We start from the raw sequence: 20,770 nt of genomic DNA, 5'->3' as shown, positions 1-20,770 counted from the left end.
GGGAACTTTCTGCATCCTTACTGAAGGAGCCCGCAGGCATCTAAGCGCTACAGAAAATACAACAAGATACATGAACCAATCAAAAGCAGGAAGAACATTTTAAAAAAGGAAAATAGAATTAAACATTAAATCAGTTACAATTCATAAGTTCGAGAAAGCCGTCATCTTTCCCAGTTTGTGGCAGCGACTCAAAAAAGATGGGATATGACCACGCCCACATCCGATGACAATACCGTCTACATCATTCGACAAGGACCATTCCTTGATAAGGACCCTCTGCAGAAACCCGAAATCCTGGGCCCTGGTCCAACCTTCTCCAACTCTGGAGCGCAGCCAGGCCAGGAATCTTTCGGATTTGTTAACGTTCACAAGCACAACATTTCTCTGACCCGCAACCAGACCTTTGAGAGTAGAATAATAGTCTCTGGTGTTGAGTTTTTCCTAACACATGGCTCTCTCAGCTTAGGAGAGCCAATGGAAATGGACAGCAAGTGTCTAGTTGTTGGCATTTTGCATTCTGGAGCGATGAGCCCATAACTGAGTTAGGATGTAAGGTCTGCTGCCTGATGTTACTTTTAGAGAACCCGTGGACTAACATCTAAGCTTGAATCTGATTGGCGGCTGGGCATGTACCATAGGGTAAACTGAACACTAGTCAGTCTGACAGTCTCTGTCCACCTTATCGGATTGAGGAATAACCTTTGTCAATGAAGACTACTTATGCATTAAAATCCTTAACGCTCTCACATTTTGACACATCGTGGATAATTATTTGCTCGCCAACTTGCCAACTACTAGTGGCATAGTGTGTCACCTCCCTGAAGTTGGAATTTGTGAAGGTTTGCATAATGACACTATCCATACTTTTTATAGGCGATTGCAAAGCAATACTCAAGGCTTGAATAAAACAATCGTTTTTCCATTTGCTTATCTCTCTTCACCCTCACCCAGGGGTCTGCAACCGGTGGCTCTGCAGATGTTCTGGACTACAGATCCCATGATGCTTCACCATTGACTATGCTGACTAGGACTGATGGGAATTGTAGTCCTGGAGAGCCAAAGGTTGCAGACCACTGCCCTAACCTGTACAGTCCTTTGGATCATCTCATACTCATAGGAACCCTTATATTTCAATAGCAATTACCAATTTAATATGGTTCTCCAAAACCTTCCTCTTCTCCAATGCATTGCATGTCGCATTAGTTTACCACACACGCTCAAAAGCAAAATAGCGAAAAGTGAAGTTTGACATTGTGTGGTAATGTGTTTCTTTTTCATTTGCTGTCCTGATAAATATTTGTGGGTTCTTTAAAAGCCATGCTCCAAATCCCACGGCATTCTGCTGGAAAGTCCATCACCATGTCTGACCAGTCCCAGGAGGATAGCTCAGCGGCAGCGTGCGCGTCTTGGAAGCAAGACGACACGAAGCAACAACAGGTTCGATCCCCTGGTCCGCGCTTAGAAACCTCTGGGTGTTTATCTGCGTTATAAATACGTAACAAAGACAAAAAAAAACACACTTACGCAACTAAGAAAAACAAACAATTCCTGTAACAGCGCCTCGATGCCTGCGGGCTGTATGAGAGCTTTATAAATGTAAAATACATAAATTGTTAAGCTCAGAGAAGGAACCACTAGCAAACGCTGCTGCACTACCATGAGGACCTAGACCTTACTTTCTAGATAGCAAAGGAGACATGTCATGTGCCTCATTCAACGGTTGGTGGTAATTCCATTGGACTTACTGCCTAGCTTGATATTTCCATACAATTATAAGTGGCGTTATTGCAGAGTCAGTCTCCATTCATGTAGTCCATGCAACGTCGTGGGCATTTGGCAGCATTGCCACGAGTGTTGATTCCACCTGTTTTTATTGGTCAAGTGGAGGATATACCTTCCAACATTTGGGTGGAATTAAATCCTGCACTTGAATGCCGTACTTAGAATCGGGTGATGCAGTAAGTTTGGCATAATTCCGTTACCAGCCAAAAAATTGGCATCCCATAAAGGCTTCTATGTCAGCCAGACCACATTAAACATCATTCTGTATCGCAATTCTGGGTTCCTTTCCGCGAGGTCAGTGATACGTTAGGACACTACAGTCCGCACATATTGTGGCTGCTCTACCAGTTTGGCTACTAGCCAAAAGTATCAAGTATTGTTATATTTAAGGTTAGAATTGTTTGGTGAAAGGACCGACAGTGGAGAATGCTCAGGATGAATGGCGGAAAGACTTCTGGAGTGGACAGCGGTGATAAAAGGCCACCTGCTGAACAGCCCGGCCATTAAAAGTGGAACCAGTGTCTAGCGACGATTTACTCACCCGCAGGGCTTTCAAACTGAGTTACACTCACTTCTTCCCGAACCAAAGGGAACATGGTTAACCTACTCCCCGAACACAACTTCTTATCCAATGAAGTAAGCAAATTGTGTTTCTTTCACATCACTTGTTGTGCCACAGGGATATTAATGATGAAAGAAGTCACAGATTACTTCATCAATGAGTCCAAACGACTGATTAAACAGTGATCAGAGATTCTTTTATTCTTGGCCCTATATGATAACACGTGTTTTGGCAATTTTCTGTGCCTTTCTAAAATCAGGGCATATCCTTGATTTATCTCCATAATTATTCAGCTGTGGTTGCCGAAAGATCAGAGTCATGGGTTAAATCCCCCTTCAAAAGTTAGTTTCTCCTGCGTCACGCGTCGTGAATCCAATGAACCCTTTTCTCCTGATGCCTCATCATGCTACAGAGAACTCAATGAGCCGTAAGAAAATTGTAGAAGTCAGAAAGGATATCCCCAGACACAATCCTACTTAACATAATGTTAATACATCAAATGTAACCATTGAAAGGAGCACTGGTCCAGTCCAATCCTCTAATATGTCAAACCATAAAACACACCATTTAAGTTGTGCGTTACTGAATGTTCGGTCGCTCCCGGCACACGCTCTCGAAATCGCTGATATCATCTCCTCAAACAAACTGGACCTCTGAGCCATCACTGTGTCTTGGTTACAGGAACATTCAGGTCCCACCATTGATCTGGCAATTGCTTGTCGGTTTAATATCCTGCACGGATACAGACACGAGGCCAGGGGAGGAAGAGTCCTCCTTATATACAGATCCTCCTTGAACATTTTCAGCTGTAAAATTTTGTGCGCAAAAGTCATGTGATTAAACCCTCTCCAGTGCATTGTCTAATATTATATAGCCCCCATCATTATCATCAGATTTTTCCTCCCAGTTGCTTGTACCCATTTTTATCAATTATCACCTCTGATGGTCCAATAATAATAATGGGAGACCTCAATTTAGGTTTTAATGACCCATGTGATAGAAAAGCTATTGACTTGGGATCAATGCTTGAAGGCCTTCATTTTAATCAAATTGTTAATGGCGCCCCTCATTGCAAGGGTCAAACTCTAGATTGGGTTCTACTGAGAAATCTCTTATCAACCTCTAAGATTCTAACTCCCATAGGTTGGACAGATCACTTAGTTTTGGATGACCTGATTTTAAACCTCCCCACCCAGGAAATCCTCTTCCGGAATGCCTGGTTACTGACCACTGAACACCCGAACGATGACCTAGATGAGTGCATTAACACATTCGCCATTGAGCAGTCATTAGACCAACTAGTGAAAGACTATTTTATTAATTCTCACTCGATGATGAATGTTAAAGATCCCCTCAGTAAGAAAGGCATTAGAACCAACAATAAGAACAGAAAATGGTATGTGCTGCACCCCAAACTAATCAAAACTACAATTAGAACCCTAAAACGTGCCTGGCCAAAGGATCCATCACCAGCAAGCACTCTGGCTTTGAAGAAGAATCAAAAAGAGTATAAAAAAACCATTATTGCAGCCAAGCGTCAATTCCATGGTGATAATATTGACGGAGCTGCAAATGTACCAAACACGTTTTTAAAAATACTGCAACAATTGTGTAACTCTAATGCATGCACGAAAGCGACACCAGATCCTCCTGAATTGTGTGAGGCTCTGCCCTCGGCTTTCCACAATAAAACCTTTAACGTTCGCAAGGCCATTGCCACGGAGCTCGGCACTGCCTCATTAAACACAGCCAATCCCTCCTATACCTGATGTCTAGATAGTTCTCCAATTCCAGCTTTCCTCTTGAAAGCCATTGCCAATGAACATGCGGCAGCAGCAGTCATTTCCCCCATGAACCCCATCGCCCGGTCTGGCGAACCATGCCCGTCTAAAACCATTAAAATGGGATGCCCTATTGCCACCCCTTTCATCACGCACCTTATAAAAGATCTCTATCTGAAGGAGTCATTCCTAAAGATCTAATAAAGAGTCTTGGGTCACTCCGCTGCTCAAAAAGAAATCCTTAGATCCACAAGAAGCAGGAATATGCAGACCTATTTCTAACTGTACCATCCTTCTTAAAATCACAGATCCAATTGTCTCCTTCCAACTGCAAGAAAATTTCGAAAAAAAACTCATTACATTCATCAAAAAACAGTTGACCAAGATCAGTTCGGATAAACACATGTTCTAATCACCATCTAGGTCTGGTATAAAAGCAATCGTTTATTTACATTTCTAAAACCCTATTTGCAATGATTCTTCCAACATTGAGGATAGCCCTACCATAAAAACATAAGCCAAAATGTATACAAATTGTGCAAAATTTAACCACAATGACATTTTCATAACTTGATATTTTATTTTATTTATTTATTTATTTGCAAAGCGCTCAACTGCCCTCGGGCATCGTGGCGCTGTTAAGAAGGCTTCCTTGGTTACATAAGAGTTTGTGAAAAACAGACTACATTTCACTGTACAAACTGACATCGGTTCACAAAACTCACATTAGCACAGGAAATAAGACATAGACAGGTTCTCTTGAAACAATGCCTGTTGTCAATTATTTTTGCAAGTGTTTGAATTTTCCCACTACCTTCACCGGTCTAATGCGATGTGTTACATCACAATCTGTGCTCTACAATATCTAGCCTCTAAAATAGGGCTATGATTCTCAACAATGTTGTTGACACAGTGTGTTTTGGCCACTCTCCGCTCAATCAGCTGCAAGCTCCTTTCTTTAATTTACTAGCCTTCATCAGGACAATTATAGTTTAGCATCTCCCGTTAGTGTGTTCCAAAGCCGAAGCCTCTAAAAATAAATGTGGAAAGATCTATGTTATCAAATGTGACAGATATCTATCCGACATCAATTTATTGGCTATTTAATAGCCCAAACAATTCTCATAGTCTATTGTATTATACGCATTTATTTACATTATTTTATGTATATAGATTTCATACTTTTCATTATTCCATTTATTTTGTCCCAGTGCTTGAGTCAATATGCTATGATTCTCTCCATACAAGGTTGGTCTTATCTCAGGGAATTTAAAAAGGAAATAACATATAGCAGTACTGTTATTATTCTTGATATCACATCCAATTTCCTGGCGTATGTTATGTATGACCACTTACCCGATCCGTGTGAGTTTGTAGTGCCCGCATGTGCATCCTCGCTGGAGTTGTTTATTCTGTTCTCTGATTTAATCTAGAATCAAGGGTATCAAATTATCTTATGAAAAAAGGAGGTATTTAAAACCAAGAGGTTTTGGTGGCTTCTGCGCTGCTTTTAAGTAGCGGCCTGTCCCGGCCCCTTCTGGCTTTGACGCTGCCTTCCTTCTGATCACCCATCTGTTTAACCCCCCACACCTTACCATGTCTCCTCTCCCCCTTTACCCCTCTGTTGGGGTACTAGTCCTTCCGGGGAGTGCACTCATGATGGCCTGTGAAGCGATGAGTACACAGCTGCTCACAGAGGTCCTCACAGAGGCCTCCCTAAAGGGTGGCCCGAACTCATGCAAAGCTCATGTTAGAGGGACAGGGGCGGGGTGATGTTATTTGGAGGGTGCGTAGAGAGAAACAAAGGTTTCTGGATAACGTGACTTGCTCTAGCATGCTACGGCCGGTGTAGCCACAAAAACCATATGATTGCTGTCCTCCTATATCCCTGAACTCTGAACACCGTATCATGGAGCACATGCCAACACTTCCTGCTTTCTTTACAGGGAGCCAACGTGCAAGCATTATTTGGACCCCACTCTATTGACAAGCCTGGGTGCTCTGAAACTACTACAGTGTGGATTTGGCTCAGTATAAAGGGTCATTGGGCACCTTCTAGTAGATTGCAGTAACTTGGCTGAGATTACAACAGAACATAGACTGCTGTCGTCGAATGATTGGTGGGCTGTGCTGTTTAGTGGGAAGCCTTTAAGTCTCTCCCTAGTACTAATATGTTTTTTAAAGCAATGGTGTTGTATCTAAAGATGAGTGAAGGCTGCAGGTAAGGTCATTCAAGTTGCATTTATTCATGTTGACATAGGTAGATGACACAGGTCCGCAGAGGGGACCGGTGCCCCAGGGGAGAACCTCAATGGCAACCACCACCCAGGCTGGCACCAGAGAGAACCTACATTCCCACACTAACATTCCATCCACACAGGAACACTCTCCTGGTGACGTCACTCACACAGGTGGCACAGGGATGAAGATATAACACACTGATACCTGGAATGCGGCACACGCTGTGAATTGTCGACTGAATTGATTTTAAAATGTTACACATTTGAGGTTCAATGAATTGGAAAAAGAAGTTTAGTAGTATAAATATGACTGTGTTTCTTTTTTTGTGGCTATATATGGTTCCCTCTATTTGTTTTTTCCCTTTTTTATTACGCTTTCTTTATATATGTTTTGCAATCTTCTCTTATATGAAAAACTGTTTTAGTCGATGTGTATTAAGAGAAACATGTTTTATCATATGTCAGACTGCCGACCCAGGTCCGAATCCCAGCAGGGCCAAACTCAGCCTTTCATCCTTCCGAGGTGGATAAATGAGCACCACACACCGTGGGTATTTAGCAGCGCACAGATGCCTGGGGGTTCGTAGCGCTATATAAATGCAAAATGATTATTATTAAAGGAGTCCAGACACTAGATTGAGTTCAGAGCACGGTCTGGCCAATAATAGGGTTATCTAGGCAGTGCCCCAGGGTGGAACTGGAGCCCCCCATGTCACTATAAAAGCTTGCACCACTGCAAGGGCGGCACGGTGCCACAGCAGCTGTCTGTCTCTGCGAACCTCAGACTCCTCCACTCCTTCTCTCTGGACGCCCTGTGCAGCGTGTTATTATATCAAGTCTTCGCATGCGAGCCCGCTCTCGTCCTTTTCCACTGGCTGAAACACAAACCCTGGAAATACTTCCCCTAATGGGCTCCAGACGAAGCGGTGCACCCCAGGCCCCTGTGGCTGTGTGGGGGGTTCGGCCTGTTTCAAATAAAGCAAATCTGTCTTTTCTCTGGAAAGGGGTGGGCTCTCTGCTGACTTCCGACACCCCAGGCCCTTACTACTAAACTCGGGGTCAGGTTTTGCGAGGTTCTGCTTCCTGTCGTTTTCCTGGCTTCAGGGGTGACGCTCTGCATTGGCTGTCAAAACACAGTTGTGGGGTTGCGTTCCAGAAATGAGGGCGCCATATTGGAATCATTTAGTAACCTCGGCTGGGCTCGCGAGAATTGGCTGCTTTCCCGTCTGGCCACATAGGCCTTAATGTAGGAGAGGAAGCACCACACACTAATGCTACCCAGCCTAGAGTGCATAAATAGCTGACATTGACATAGCCAATAGTTTTTGTCTTTGCGTAGGTATTGTATAGGATATTCTCCATTTGGTGTCTAATTCCATCATAGGAAACAAAGATACAATTGAATAGGTCAAAAGACATTCCCTTTAGCACTACCTTTTTGTCCTACGGTCACAGAACAAATATCCACAGCACTCAACTTGTAGTACCCAAGAAGGGTAACTGCTTGTTTTTTTATAATTATACAAAATGCACTAATTAAATTGACACATGTTTTTCATAATCATACATGGTGAGAAAATAACACAACAGCATGAACAATGATTAATCCAATTGCTCGTGTACTGAAACAGAAAATTAGTCCTTCACTGCCATGATCTGATGGACAGTGTTATACATGGAATTATTAAACATTTTACAAAGACAAAAACAACAAATGACAAAATGTTTATTCAGAGAACACTGACAATACACTGTGATTTTTTAAAAGAGGGTGCGTCTACCCCAGGTTTTTTCAGCCGTCTATGTGAGCTAAATGAGCCTCGTATCTAACACGGCCTTCATCAGGAGGGGGGATTGCATGAGAAAGTAGTTTGTGGAGTGCTGTGGACAAGGAAAATGACAATTTGTTTAGGAGAGTGCTAAGCGAAAAAATATCTGATTAATAGATAACAAACTGTGCTATGTGACAGGTATCATGGAAGAACACAGCTTACCTGTGGGGATGATTAACCACAGGTACTCGTGTGGGAGGCCGTCTCAAGTAAGGGTCCCAAACAGTAAGCTCCTATTTATCTAACAGAGGAGGAAGGGAGTATTTTAAATAGTATCTCCACCCAAAAAAAACACAAATGTTGGAGGATGCATATTTGAATGGAGTTTATAGCGAGTATTAGCAGCTTACCTCGGAAATGGGTGCTGCAACGTAGTGCTCCGTGATGTACTCGCGTGGGTAAAAGTCCTAGACTCGAAATTACTAAATAAACAATTTAGGATGGTCTCTAGCTAGACCAAAGAATTGTGGTGTGGTCGAGCCAAAAAGTTGAATGTGGTTGCCATGGTAACCGTGTCGAAAAAATGGAAAACCATGGTAACAGCATGGCATCAGTTGTATTTCCCGAACCTGACACTACGCATAGCGGTGTAATGCGGCATCCTCAATGGGAGTCGCCCAGTGTATGAATTACGAGTGGGGGCGGACTAAAGGTTGGGTTCAAAGAGGGGTCTGTCTCACAGTGGACACGGGTAACTCTCTCTAACATGTTTGTGGAAACACATACATACATATTTGTCAAAAATATCACACCAGAGTGCATGCATAAGTCACTCACAGGCAGTTCTTAGATACACAAGTTTTTCATATCCATATGTCCGTATCAATCAAAAATGTTGTGTCATATTAGAGCTGCATCCACAATGGTTGTCACTGTTCATGGTGGCATCACCGCCATAATGGTGCCATATTAGAGTTCATTTTTACCGACACAAGTGGAATTATACATGTTTGCTCGTATATACATACATCAATGTAACAGTTGTGCTGTACCTGTTGAAACACAGAGTGACTTCAAGGTGTCTCAAGGGATGGCATGAGACCACTACCTCTGGTTACTTGTATAAATACATATTATCATAACAGTTGTGCCATATCTGATGGCCTGACGCAGTGCGAACGCTGTGTTCCTGTCCACGTTCGGTGAACCTGACATCTGGCGTGGCCCGCCCGGTGACCGGAGGCGGGCCACCACATTGGCGACGAGGAGATCTCGCCCGCAAACGTGGGTGTGCGGCCTCCCAGACGTGAGACTGTCATCTCTTGTCTCCTTTGTCTGGTGGAGCGGGCGGGGCTAAGGACCCGCGTGCACGGCAGTGGCTCGTGCTGTGTATGGAGGGGACCCGCGTGACAGGGGGCCCAGGTACCTAGCAGAGGGTGTCGGTGCAGGTCGCCTGGTGCCCGCAGCAGGAGTACGTCCGTCGTTGCCTCGAACAAAGGGTGGTGGGAGTGGCCGCGGCTCGCGTGTACCCGGGCCCGGCGAGGAAGGAAGCCAAAGGCGGCATGTGCCGCAGGAGTGTCCCCGGCCCTCAAGGAACAGAAAAGGGGGGGGGCTTCTGCAGAGTCTCAACTAACTTTTGAAACGAAATAACTGTTGCCCACAGTGCGGCCTGCGAGGGGCGTGGCGGGCCGACAAAGGAAAAGGGCGTGGGTCCAGCGACATCCCAGCAAAGAAAGGAGGAGGGGCTTCAACAACCCATGGAACAAAGGAAGGGGGCGGGGCCTACCCTCCTTTGTGCTCCCGCATGCCAGGGAGCGGCCGGGATTGCCACACCTACATCAGCAGACGACCCTGACAAGACCTGGGCCGCCCGGTGAAAATTGTATAATGCAAACTTTCACATTGTGTCCTGGCCCGGCTGCAGCCCAGAGTAAAGGAACAAGGGGTGTGGCCTCCAGGGGAGTGACGCCCTGCAGCCACCCCATCCACGGGACACAAAGAAAAGGGGCGGGCCCAGCACCGGGCTAACGAAGATAGGGGGCGTGGCCTGCCGAACCGGGCTGCGGCCACTGAAGGAGGAACACTACACTACAAGCCTGCAGAAAGGGCCAAAGGAAGAGCCCAAAAAAACAAAAAACCAGTTAGCGGTAAACAGGGAACAGTAGTCCTGTCCTCCCACCCACAGAGGGGAAGGGAATACAACGGTGAAGGACATTTTCTGGAAAGGGCCACAATCCACCAACCCTGTTGTCTGCAATCGCCTCACACCTGAGGGGTAGCGGCTCCAACCTGGAGTGCTTGTGCGCCCCTGGAAAGTAAACACTGTTGAGGTCAATGACTGGTAAGGGCTAGAGGTGTGGTTTTCAGTGGGAAGACACGTGTGAGCCCAGACTATTGAGCACTAGAACGGCACTGGCCCCATTTGGACATCGGCAGCGTCCCCCAAGAGGTACCGACTACCCACGGAGCAGTGGGCCCCTTTGAAAGACTTCCTCACGAGGGGTCAGAACATCCGAGGCCCAGCGACTGTGAGCAATCTCCCAACACCGAGCACGACCAGTATCCCTCCCAGAGCCCATTATGTCGGATGACGGAGGGACATGTCGAGGTCAGCTTGCGCCTATACCCCACTTTGATGTCCTGGGTGCGCCTGCCAGCCTGGGACCCCGATGGACAGCCTGGGTAGAGGACCTAGAACTGTATTTCAAGACGGTGGAAATCAAGGACACTGCCAATACCCAACACTCCTGTACTCCCCCGGGCTGGCTGTGCAGAGGCTATTCAAGACATTAAGGCCCGTTGATCAGTCCTATGGTGCAGCCATCGCGGCCCTGAACGAATACTTCAGACCCATGGTCAATAGAGACTATGGTTCAGGATGAGGTGTGCAAGGCAGGAGGAACGGGAGAGCCTCGACGCGTTCCACAGCAAGCTATGTGGCATGGCACTGTCCTGCGCCCTGGGAGACTTTGAGGAGGATGAGGTCAGGTCGCAGATCATCTACGGCTGCAGTTCTGCCAAGCTGCCCAAGCAAGTCCTGAAGGACCCTGCGCTGACCCTCGACTGGATACTGGAACTTGGCCGTGCCCACGAGCTGGCAGAAGTGCGGGCCTCCGTCATGGATTCACCCAGACAACACCTCAAGCTGGAGGCCCCTATGCAACGGGTAAAGCTGGAGGAGGTGGCAGCGGTCGGCAAGGGGCAAGGAGGAAAGCCGGTGAGAAGGGGAGACAAACTATGCCATCAGTGCGGGTGGGACCTTCCACACCCGCAGGACTGCCCGGCGAAAGGACACATCTGCGGGAGGTGTGGCAAGGTGGACCACTTTGCATGGGTGTGCCTCACCCCGACACCAGCCAGCATGGCGGGCGCATCACAGGGGGGTGAGTCAAGGGGGAGAAGGGCCCCGAGGGTGGCTGTGGGCCAATCGGCGGAAGACCAAAGGAGGATGCTGTACGACGCAGGAGAGGAGGCAGATGAAGAGAATATATTCTTTCTTTCCTGCAGGCTGTGCCTCTGGCCAGTTCGATACCGGGATCTTCTGAGCTCCAACCGCCCGCTGTGGGGGCCCATGGTGTGCGGACTGGAATACACACAGTTGTTTTGTAGTGCATAAAGTTGAAGTTTATGATTAGAGGTTAGGTGGTGCACAGACTGGAATGCACACAATGTTTGCAGTGATGATGTTGAAGTAGAATAGGTGCGCGGACTGGAATGCACCAAGCTAGACCCCATCGAGGGTCGCTGTGTTGTTTTTATAATAAAGGGGGGATGTTGTGTGTTGGTCTAGTTGTTTGGGTGCATGAGCGTCATGACTGTGCCATGACGCTCCTCTAATAAAAGGGGCTCTGCTGGCACGTGGAGGGCAGTGCAGCAGAGTCCCAGGAAGCGGCAACTCGTGTCTGTGGTTCTTTGTGTGCGTGTGCTTGACTACCGTGTGACCACGGCCCAGGTGAGCTACTTCTGTTGGGTGCCCCCAGTGCCGCAGCCGCCTTGTGCTGAGTGCCCCCAACAGTCCAAAGAAGCCTGGTGATCCGGGCCCCGTAGGGCACCCCTGCGGTACACACGCGGTGAGAACGCCATGTTCCTGTCCACGTTCGGGGAGCCTGACATCTGGCGTGGCCCGCCCCGGTGACCGGAGGCGAGCCTTCACAGGGAGGAGCAGGGTTTCCGGCAAGTACCAGATGTCTGATGAGTTGGGGTGCCTCAAATGGAGCGGGTTCCGTAAAGAGGTTGCCCATTGAGCAGGTACTGTGAAGCGGACAGAAGGAAGGCCTTCACGGCTGCATGTCACATCGTCCATTTAAACTTAATAGCACCGATCCTGCACTGCCCTTCCCACGGTGCAGGCACTTCACAGCCTTCTGTGATGGACTCACCCTGGAGAAGGCCATGTGTAGCATGCACTCTTTCTGCATGTAGGTATCTAGTACACCACTTGATACGCACTTGACAAAGGTCTGGCCATTTAACAAAGCTAGGGAAGAAACCAAACGTGGAATTTTAGGGAGAGGAGGAGGAGGCAAGATGGGGTTGAGGTCGAAATTAATATAATGGAGTAAGAGTAGAAAGCAGGGGAGGAATTGGGCAAGAACAAGGAGTTGTGCTCCTCTGTCTTGCCACATGCTTTGCCTCTGACAGCCGTGAGTCTCCAGAACGTGTTCAGTGTCTCAGACACAGCAGTGAGCTTGCTCAACTTGGAGGTTTACTGCACACAGCTGCAGACATAGAGAAACAGTGCTTCAATGCATGCAGCCGAGCTGCCATGTGGCAGGACTTCACAGAATGCTCCTGCAAGTCATCCTTTGCTCAACAGCCCACACTCACGCAATGAAACCATTGTCTGATGTCTTATTCTTTGCACACATTTTACTGTTGGGGTGACTGTTTTTACAAAGGAAACTGAGCACAATACCAAGTGTGCACTGCATGCTCAGAAGGAATGAACGTTTGAATTACTAACACAGACCTGTGTAATAAATTGCTGGTCATTCGTATGTTCCCAAAATGCACTTTGTTGTTATGCAAAGTAGCCAGAATCCTATATACAGGGCAAGAACTTCATTCGAAACTTGGCTCTGCCCCCCACTAGTCCCGCCCACACCACTGACAATTCAGCCCCAGTCCAACCCACACCACTGTCAATCCGCCCCCCCCCCACCAGGGGGGGAGGGAGGGAACATTTCTCCTAATAAATGTTGTCCATTTCCAGCACTGGTAGAAAGAAGGAACAGGGTCTGACAGTGGGTTGGGCAGCACAATGAGATAGGACACTGTCGTTGGAACGTGCCTGGGACCACCCCGTGTACAGGAAGTCCCACCTGGTTCTCTGGCGCTCTACCAAATGGGCGCACGTGCCTCAAGAGACCAGAGCGACTGTTAGGGCGCTGCTGGGAGGGCAGGAACGCTGCCAGTTGTATGCCTTTTTTATTTCCGAAGACAGCAGGGGCTTCTGGACTGGCCTATAGGGACCTCTGGAGATTTCCCGGTGGGCCTCTGCACCCTGGGCCTCTTTTGTGTGGTATTTCCACATGTTCTCATGGGAAAAGGGTTGGGCTTGATCCAAATGTGTCATATGGGGCCACTTTGAAAATTATTTTCAGGGCCTCTTTTGGCCCCCAATAATTATTTCCAGGGCCTCTTTTAGTTCCCAGTCCACCCCCGGTTTCTTTTTGTACAAGAACATCCTGTGGGGGTGGGGGGTGGGGATCAAGGGTGCCTCACTCCAGCGTCCCTGCACCCCCACACCCCTCACAGCTCCTAGGTCCCACTGTCCTATGCAGCCATGCAGGAAGGCTGCTGGGCCACTCCTCTCCCTCGCCAGTGCTTCTTGGAAAGTACAGGGTGCCTACGCCTGGGACCTGGGAGGTTTGTAGTCTAGTTCAGTGGAGGGCAGGTGTGGACTGGCCCATAGGGAACTCTGGAGATTTCCCGGTAGGCCTCTGCACCCTGGGCCTCTTTTTTGTGGTATTTTCACATTTTTCCATAGGATAAGGGTTGGGCTTGCTGAAAATGTGTAGCATTAGGACACTTTGAAAATAATTTCCAGGGCTGCTTTTGCTTCCCAGTCCACCCCTGGTGGTGGGCAGTCTGCGGCAGGCCAGATATTTTTGCCTACGACTCCCTCACCATTGGCTGGACTGGCACAAACCGCTAAAGTAGGTCAAAACATCTGGGAAGCCGCACGTTGGCCACCACTGGCATAAGTAGTACCCGTGGAGAAAGACAAATCTGCTGGCACTGCAAGGGGTTCTTGGTGCGCGATCCCTCATCCCTTTCAGGGTTAAGTTTCCATGTTCCCTCTGCTTCCTTGAATGATGACAATAAGGGACGGGGAGTAGTTAATTTACAATTTTTGTTTCAGATTTCTCCATTAGCTCTAAAATACACATACAAAACCAAAAGTCACGAAAAACAACAAGAGAAAAAAAAACCAAAAGTCACGAAAAACAACAAGAGAAAAAAAAACCTGAAACTCGAAGAAAAGAAACTAAAACTCTTTTCAACCTTAACTAATAAAATCACATAGTTATAAATGTTAATTTTGCCACTGAGTTGCTGGACGGAGGTTTAGGTGCTCAGTGGCACTTTAAAAACCCGTTGCCTCTGGAAGACGCAGAGGGCTGGAGCTAGGGCGACTAGACGTCCCTGTTTTGCCGGGGCTGTCCAGGAATTGGGTGCTCTGCCCCCCTTTCTCAGGATTACGTTTCCACTGGAAACTGCAGTGGTCCCGGTTTTTGGTAGTCGGTCTTTATATCCGACAGGCAGGAATGCACACTCTTGCACAGAAGAAATGCTGCATTTTACAACTTAAGATGGTGCTAGTTTGTAATAAATTCATTATATGTGTTTATTTGAACAGTAACACTTAAACCCTCCAACCTCTACTAAAATGTAGTGCCTTGACAGCCACTTTCAAGAGTTAGTCCTACTTTTATGTTAGTTGCCCTGTCCCGGTTTTTGACTTTTTAAATCTGGTCACCCTAGCCTAGCTGGAGCAGAGTCAGTCACTTGTCTGGCTGGCAAATCGCCCGCAGCCAGGCCGCCTTTTATCTGTAATGCTTCCTGTTTTGCTTATTATTCCTGTTTTTGTTGACATCTGTGAGTGTGCTGCGATTAGGACGCTTGTGCACTGCATTTCTACATCTGATAAATGAACCCGACGTCCTCTGTCATGTGCGTTAATGACATGTGCTTCTTTCTGGTTCTCTTACAGCAGCCGGTGAGCCCAGCCAGGGGGGAGATCGCCGTGACAGCCGAGGGCAGGCCTCTGGTCCTGGTGCTGGAAAGGAACCAGTGAGTACCCCGGGGCAAGAGGGGGGCCTGTGGGAGCTTTCACTCGCTCTTCATCCTCTGTAAAACGCTAATCACATTGCTCTGGCAACCTGGATGGAGAGGCCATAAACAGGGCCACCAAGCCTTACACCAACTAGCATTGTCCACAGTGCCCCCTAATGGTCAGGTGTGGAATAAGACCCACATCCTGCGACGGCCGACTCAGCCTTTCGTCCTCCGCAGGTCGATGAGTAGAGTACCATTACATTGGATGACAATAACCACCATTACTACAACGCTTGGAAGCGAGACGCATCCGGCATGAAGCGCTATGTAATAACGCATCATTATTAATTGTTAAGATCACATACAGAAACACCATTTAAATGTCTCCTCTCAGTACCTTGACCTTTTGCCCCTCGTTAGCCAACATGTGCAGCTCACAATGTTTCCATGCAGCGGAGTCTAACGTGGCACACTGCAGATTTGGCAGGGTACATTGGGGGTTGTGACTGGCAGAATGGCATGAAAGCCATGTGGCAGCATGTGCTTCCAAGAGATTTGGGCAATGGGCCCAGTTCATGCCAGTGGATTCTCCAAACATTGTATTAATTGTATTGTATTGTATTGTATTGTTTATTTGATAATGCGCACAAAACCCAGGGGTAGCCGGGCGCAGCAGGTACAAGGTTACTTAAGCTTGGGTTACATACAGAGTATAGGCGAGAAACAACATAACAGTACAGTAAGACATATCAATACTTGCCGTGTGGCAGAAGAAAAAGAAAAATTAGCATATTGTAGTTTTGAAAGAGTGTGCAGGTCTGAGAACAGACGTCATTTTGGACAACAGTGTTATGGACATTGGGTGTCTCAGGAGTTAGTTGTCGTTTGTCCAGAGCCAATTTTTTACCTTGCGTCTAAAATTGGAGTAGGGTAAGTTGGCTCTTAGTGCAGTGGGTAATGCGTTCCAGGCCTGGGCAGCTTTGACAGGGAAGCTTACTCCGCCTGCTTTGGAGCGTCTGAATCTAGGGGTTTCGAGTAGGTAGTGGTTAGTAGCCCTGGTATGGTGCCTAGATGATTTTCTCGTTAGTCAGGCTGAGATGTAGGGGGGAGCAGTGTTGTTGAGCCCTTTATGGGTAAGTGATAGTGTCTTGAGCAGGACTCTGTCGCTGATTTTGAGCCAGTGGTGGTCTTTCCTAACGTTTGAGATATGTGCTTTGCGGGGTATGTCAAGGGCAGCTCTAAGAGCATTGTTTTGAAGGATTTGCATTTTATTTATGATGGACTTGTTGGCCCCTGCATAGAGGGCATTGCAGTAGTCTAGTTTGGACATGACTAACGCATTGGCAAGCATGATGCAGTTAGTTTTAGAGAGGTAAGGTCTGCAGGTCCTGATTAGTTTGCAGGTGTACGCTGTAGAGGATGCCAGGGAGTTGACTTGTTTTTTGAGGGATAGAGTGGAGTCGAGGTAGAAGCCCAAGGTTTTTACCTCGGTAGCCACCTTAATTGTATTGCCATCTATGTTAAAGTTACGATAGTTGGGGCTCAGTTTTTTTAGGTTGGAGTCGGAACCCAGTATTAGTATCTCAGTTTTGTCGTCATTTAGGCAGAGGCCGTGGGAGGCCATCCATGCCTGAATGAGGAGGTAGATTTTGTTTACTAGAGCTGTATCTTCGACAAAGTTGCCTGATAGAGGTATGAGAATCTGCGTATCGTCTGCATAATTCGTGTAGGTTACCCCTAGTTTGTCAAGTTTGTCGAAGAGAGGCTTAGTAAAGATATTGTACATAGTCGGGGAGACACAGGAGCCTTGTGGGACACCACAAGTGATCTGGATTGGGTCCGCTGCTGCTACAGGGGAGAACACTCTCATTGAACGGTTAGCTAGGAAGGATTGTACCCATGCTATAGCTTCACTTGAGAAGTGAGCGGCAGACGCTAGATGGTTGCATAATACTGCGTGATCCACCAGGTCGAAGGCCGCTGACAGGTCAAGGAGGAGGAGCATAGCTATGTTACCTTTGTCCTTCAACTCGTCAATTTGTGTCTTAAGGTCAATGAGGGCTGTTTCAGTACCGTGCAGTGGTCTGAAGCCGGATTGCCGTGTACCTAACAGTTGGTGCGTCTCCAAGTGGTTTTGGATTTGGAGGTAGGCTACTTTATCAATAATTTTAAGGAGGAATGGGACCGTAGTAATAGGCCTATAGTTAGTGGGGATAGCTGGGTCAAGTGTCTGTTTTTTGAGGAGGGGGAGAACCCAGGATCCTTTAAGGTTGGTAGGTACAGTGCTCGTGTTAAAGGAGGCATTGATAAGTTTCGAGATGAAGGGTGCTAGATCTCTGGCTGCATCCTTAATGATTTGCGCAGGGCAATTGTCGCCTTGGCAATTTGACGGTTTAAGGGACAGAATGACCTTTTCCGTTTCCAGTATAGAGATGTTGGTGAACCTGAAGGGTTTAACATTGTTTTGGGGGGGTGTGCTAGGTAACTCCTTCAATGGGGTAGTGTGGGTACCGTGCGGGTTCAAGGAGGCTTTTTTCTCAGCAATTTTAGATTGAAGGGTTATGATTTTATTTGCAAGGGCATTTTGGATGCTGGTGCACCAGGACTTGTCCTTGGGGATATTGTCTATGGGGGCAATAGGGTTTTCTAATTCACGAAGAATAGTGAAGAGTTCTTTGGAGTTAGAGTTGGCTTTACTGATTCTATGATTGAATGAGTCTTTTTTCGTTTGAATGATTTCCTTTTTGTATTTTTTGGCAAAGTTAGCAAGTGTGGTTCTATTGTCGGCAGAGGGGGTATGCCTCCAGATAGCTTGGAGTTTGCGTTTTTGGATACGCATTTCTTTGAGATGGGGGGTAAACCAAGAGTTGAGGTGAGATTCCTGTTTACTTTTGTGGAGTTTGGTGGGGGCAATCAAGTCTAGCGCTTTGGTCATGGCGTTGTTAAATGATTCGACTAATTCACTGGGCTTGGAATCATTAGGGCTAGCTATGAGAGTTGGTAGGAGGAGTGGGAGTAGTTTTTCGGCTGTGATTTCTTTTTTACTTCTTGTTGGCATGGGGGGTGCTATTGTATTCTTATTGGGTTTGGGAGGTTCAATGTTGGCTGTGAAGCAAATAAGATGATGGTCAGTCCATATTTGAGGTAGGATACTGGAGATGGTGATGTTGCAGTTGTGGTTGGCTATCCAGTCTAGCGTGCAGCCTTTTATATGTGTAGGAGCTAGGACATTTTGGGTAATGTCGTGATTGGCTAGAATAGATTGGATTGCTTGTGCTTGTTTGTCCTCAGCGTCATTAAAGCCTAAGTTAAAGTCGCCTAGTAGTAGGAGCTGAGTGGAGTCTTTGATGCTGTCGGTGAGGAGGCTAGATAAGTCTTCCTCAAAATTGCCTAGTGGGCCTGGTGGTCTGTACACAAGAAGTATAGTTAGTGTGCTGTTATTTGAGATAGGTATTTTAGCTGAAAGAAGTTCGCATGATGTGAGAGCTGGGTGTGGGGTGAGTCTGGCAGCTAGATGTGTTTTGGTTATGATGGCTAGGCCACCTCCTCTAGTGTTGGGACGGTCGACTCTAAGGATATTGAAGTTATCTGGTATGGCAGTCGAGAGGGCAGGGCCAGCTGCCTCATGAAGCCAGGTTTCAGTGACGGCAAGGATATCTAAATTGTCCGAAGACAGTATATCTGCTATTTCGGTGTTGTGTGCTATAATGGACCTAGCATTAATGAGGGCTCCTGATAGTGTTGGATTTATCTTGTTATCTTTGGCAGTTCTGGGATTGGGGTGGTTGTGTCTCCTCTGTTTGTAGTATGGGTAGTCAAGTGGTTGAGGACGATTTATCGTCACAGGACCTGGGAGGTTAGGATTGATGGTAGTGGGGGTGCGTGTGGATACTGGTGTGTTGGTTCTCTTATTTTTGATGTCATAAAGTCGTGAGAGCCTAGCTCTAAGTCGCAGGTTTCTCTCATGCAAGTTGCAAGGTGTAGAGTTGGTGAGGGCCATTATGATGGTGATGGTTAGGAGAGTCCAGGCTATGGTCCCACGTGGGAGTGAGACGCCGGTAGTGGTGTGCATAATGTGGAAGCGATGGAGGTAATGCTTGTATTTGGTGAGATTGGAAGGGATGGGTGCGAGTGTACTATCAGTCTAGGTTGGTAGATCCTGTTAGTATCTGTAAGGCGGATATGCTACAGCAAGGGTTCAGGCTTGGGAAGTCCTAAACGTGGCTAAAAAAGCCAATATAGTGGGGCATGGCACATGGAAATTGACAAAGGCATGGGGCACACATAGTTTAGAGTAGTCTGAAAGCGACCATAAGGCACAGTTAAAAAGTGGTCTGAAAGCGACCATAAGGCACAACACAATTTAGAAGTGGTCTGAAAGCGACCATAAGGCACAGTTAAAAAGTGGTCTGAAAGCGACCATAAGGCACAACACAATTTAGAAGTGGTCTGAAAGCGACCATAAGGCACAACACAATTTAAAAGTGGTCTGAAAGCGACCATAAGGCACAACACAATTTAAAAGTGGTCTGAAAGCGACCATAAGGCACAACACAATTTAGAAGTGGTCTGAAAGCGACCATAAGGCACAACACAATTTAGAAGTTGTCTGAAAGCGACCATAAGGCACAACACAATTTAAAAGTGGTCTGAGAGCGACCATAAGGCACAACACAATTTAGAAGTGGTCTGAAAGCGACCATAAGGCACAACACAATTTAGAAGTGGTCTGAAAGCGACCATAAGGCACAACACAATTTAAAAGTGGTCTGAAAGCGACCATAAGGCACAACACAATTTAGAAGTGGTCTGAAAGCGACCATAAGGCACAACACAATTTAAAAGTGGTCTGAAAGCGACCATAATGAGGCGGGCCTCTTAGGGGGGGGGACTCTCTGTATGGGGCTATATGGTGCGCCAGTAAATGTGACACACAAGCTTCTATTGCTCGCAGCCCTGCATCACATATTAATCAGCCCAACTCACCAAGCAGTGGGTGTACTCCGTATTGTATAGTTTGTGAGTGTGTATAGGAGAAGCACATTTTAAGCCCTATGCAATTTCATTGTTGTCATTTGTAATTATTTTAAAGTCGCAAGCAAAGTTTGGTAGACCCCACAATTTGTTAATTGTTGCTTAGGTCCAATAGGACTTTAAGTGGGCCGGGGCTCCGAGCCTCAGCAGTCTCCCAAACCCTGGTCAAGCCAGGGCCCTGCCAGGACTCCATCCCAACCAACAACAAACATCTTTTTTTTTGCCAGAGCATGCGTTTTAGAACCCGAGTGTTAGGGAGAATTCTCATTTTATGACTAATTTCCCTCACCTAGTGAGTTCCCCAGCAGCTTTGCTGGA

The 20,770-nt window shown here is 46.9% G+C and overlaps 1 protein-coding gene across 3 annotated transcripts in view; it reads left to right on the top strand.

Moving 5' to 3' along the window:
- The window catches only part of LOC138516887 (disintegrin and metalloproteinase domain-containing protein 33-like), a 629,971-nt gene that overhangs the window by 240,704 nt on the left and 368,497 nt on the right, over window positions 1-20,770 (top strand). For 2 of the 3 annotated variants that reach the window (XM_069632338.1, XM_069632336.1), the window contains exon 3: window positions 15,354-15,433. In XM_069632338.1, the coding sequence (XP_069488439.1) occupies window positions 15,354-15,433 (80 nt within the window). The remainder of the gene's footprint in view (window positions 1-15,353; window positions 15,434-20,770) is intronic. The other variant, XM_069632337.1, reaches the window with a different exon arrangement.

Source organism: Ambystoma mexicanum, chromosome 6q (assembly GCF_040938575.1).
Source record: "Ambystoma mexicanum isolate Mex_15411 chromosome 6q, UKY_AmexF1_1, whole genome shotgun sequence".
Lineage (NCBI taxonomy): Eukaryota > Metazoa > Chordata > Amphibia > Caudata > Ambystomatidae > Ambystoma > Ambystoma mexicanum.
This window is presented reverse-complemented; position numbering and strand designations above follow the sequence as displayed.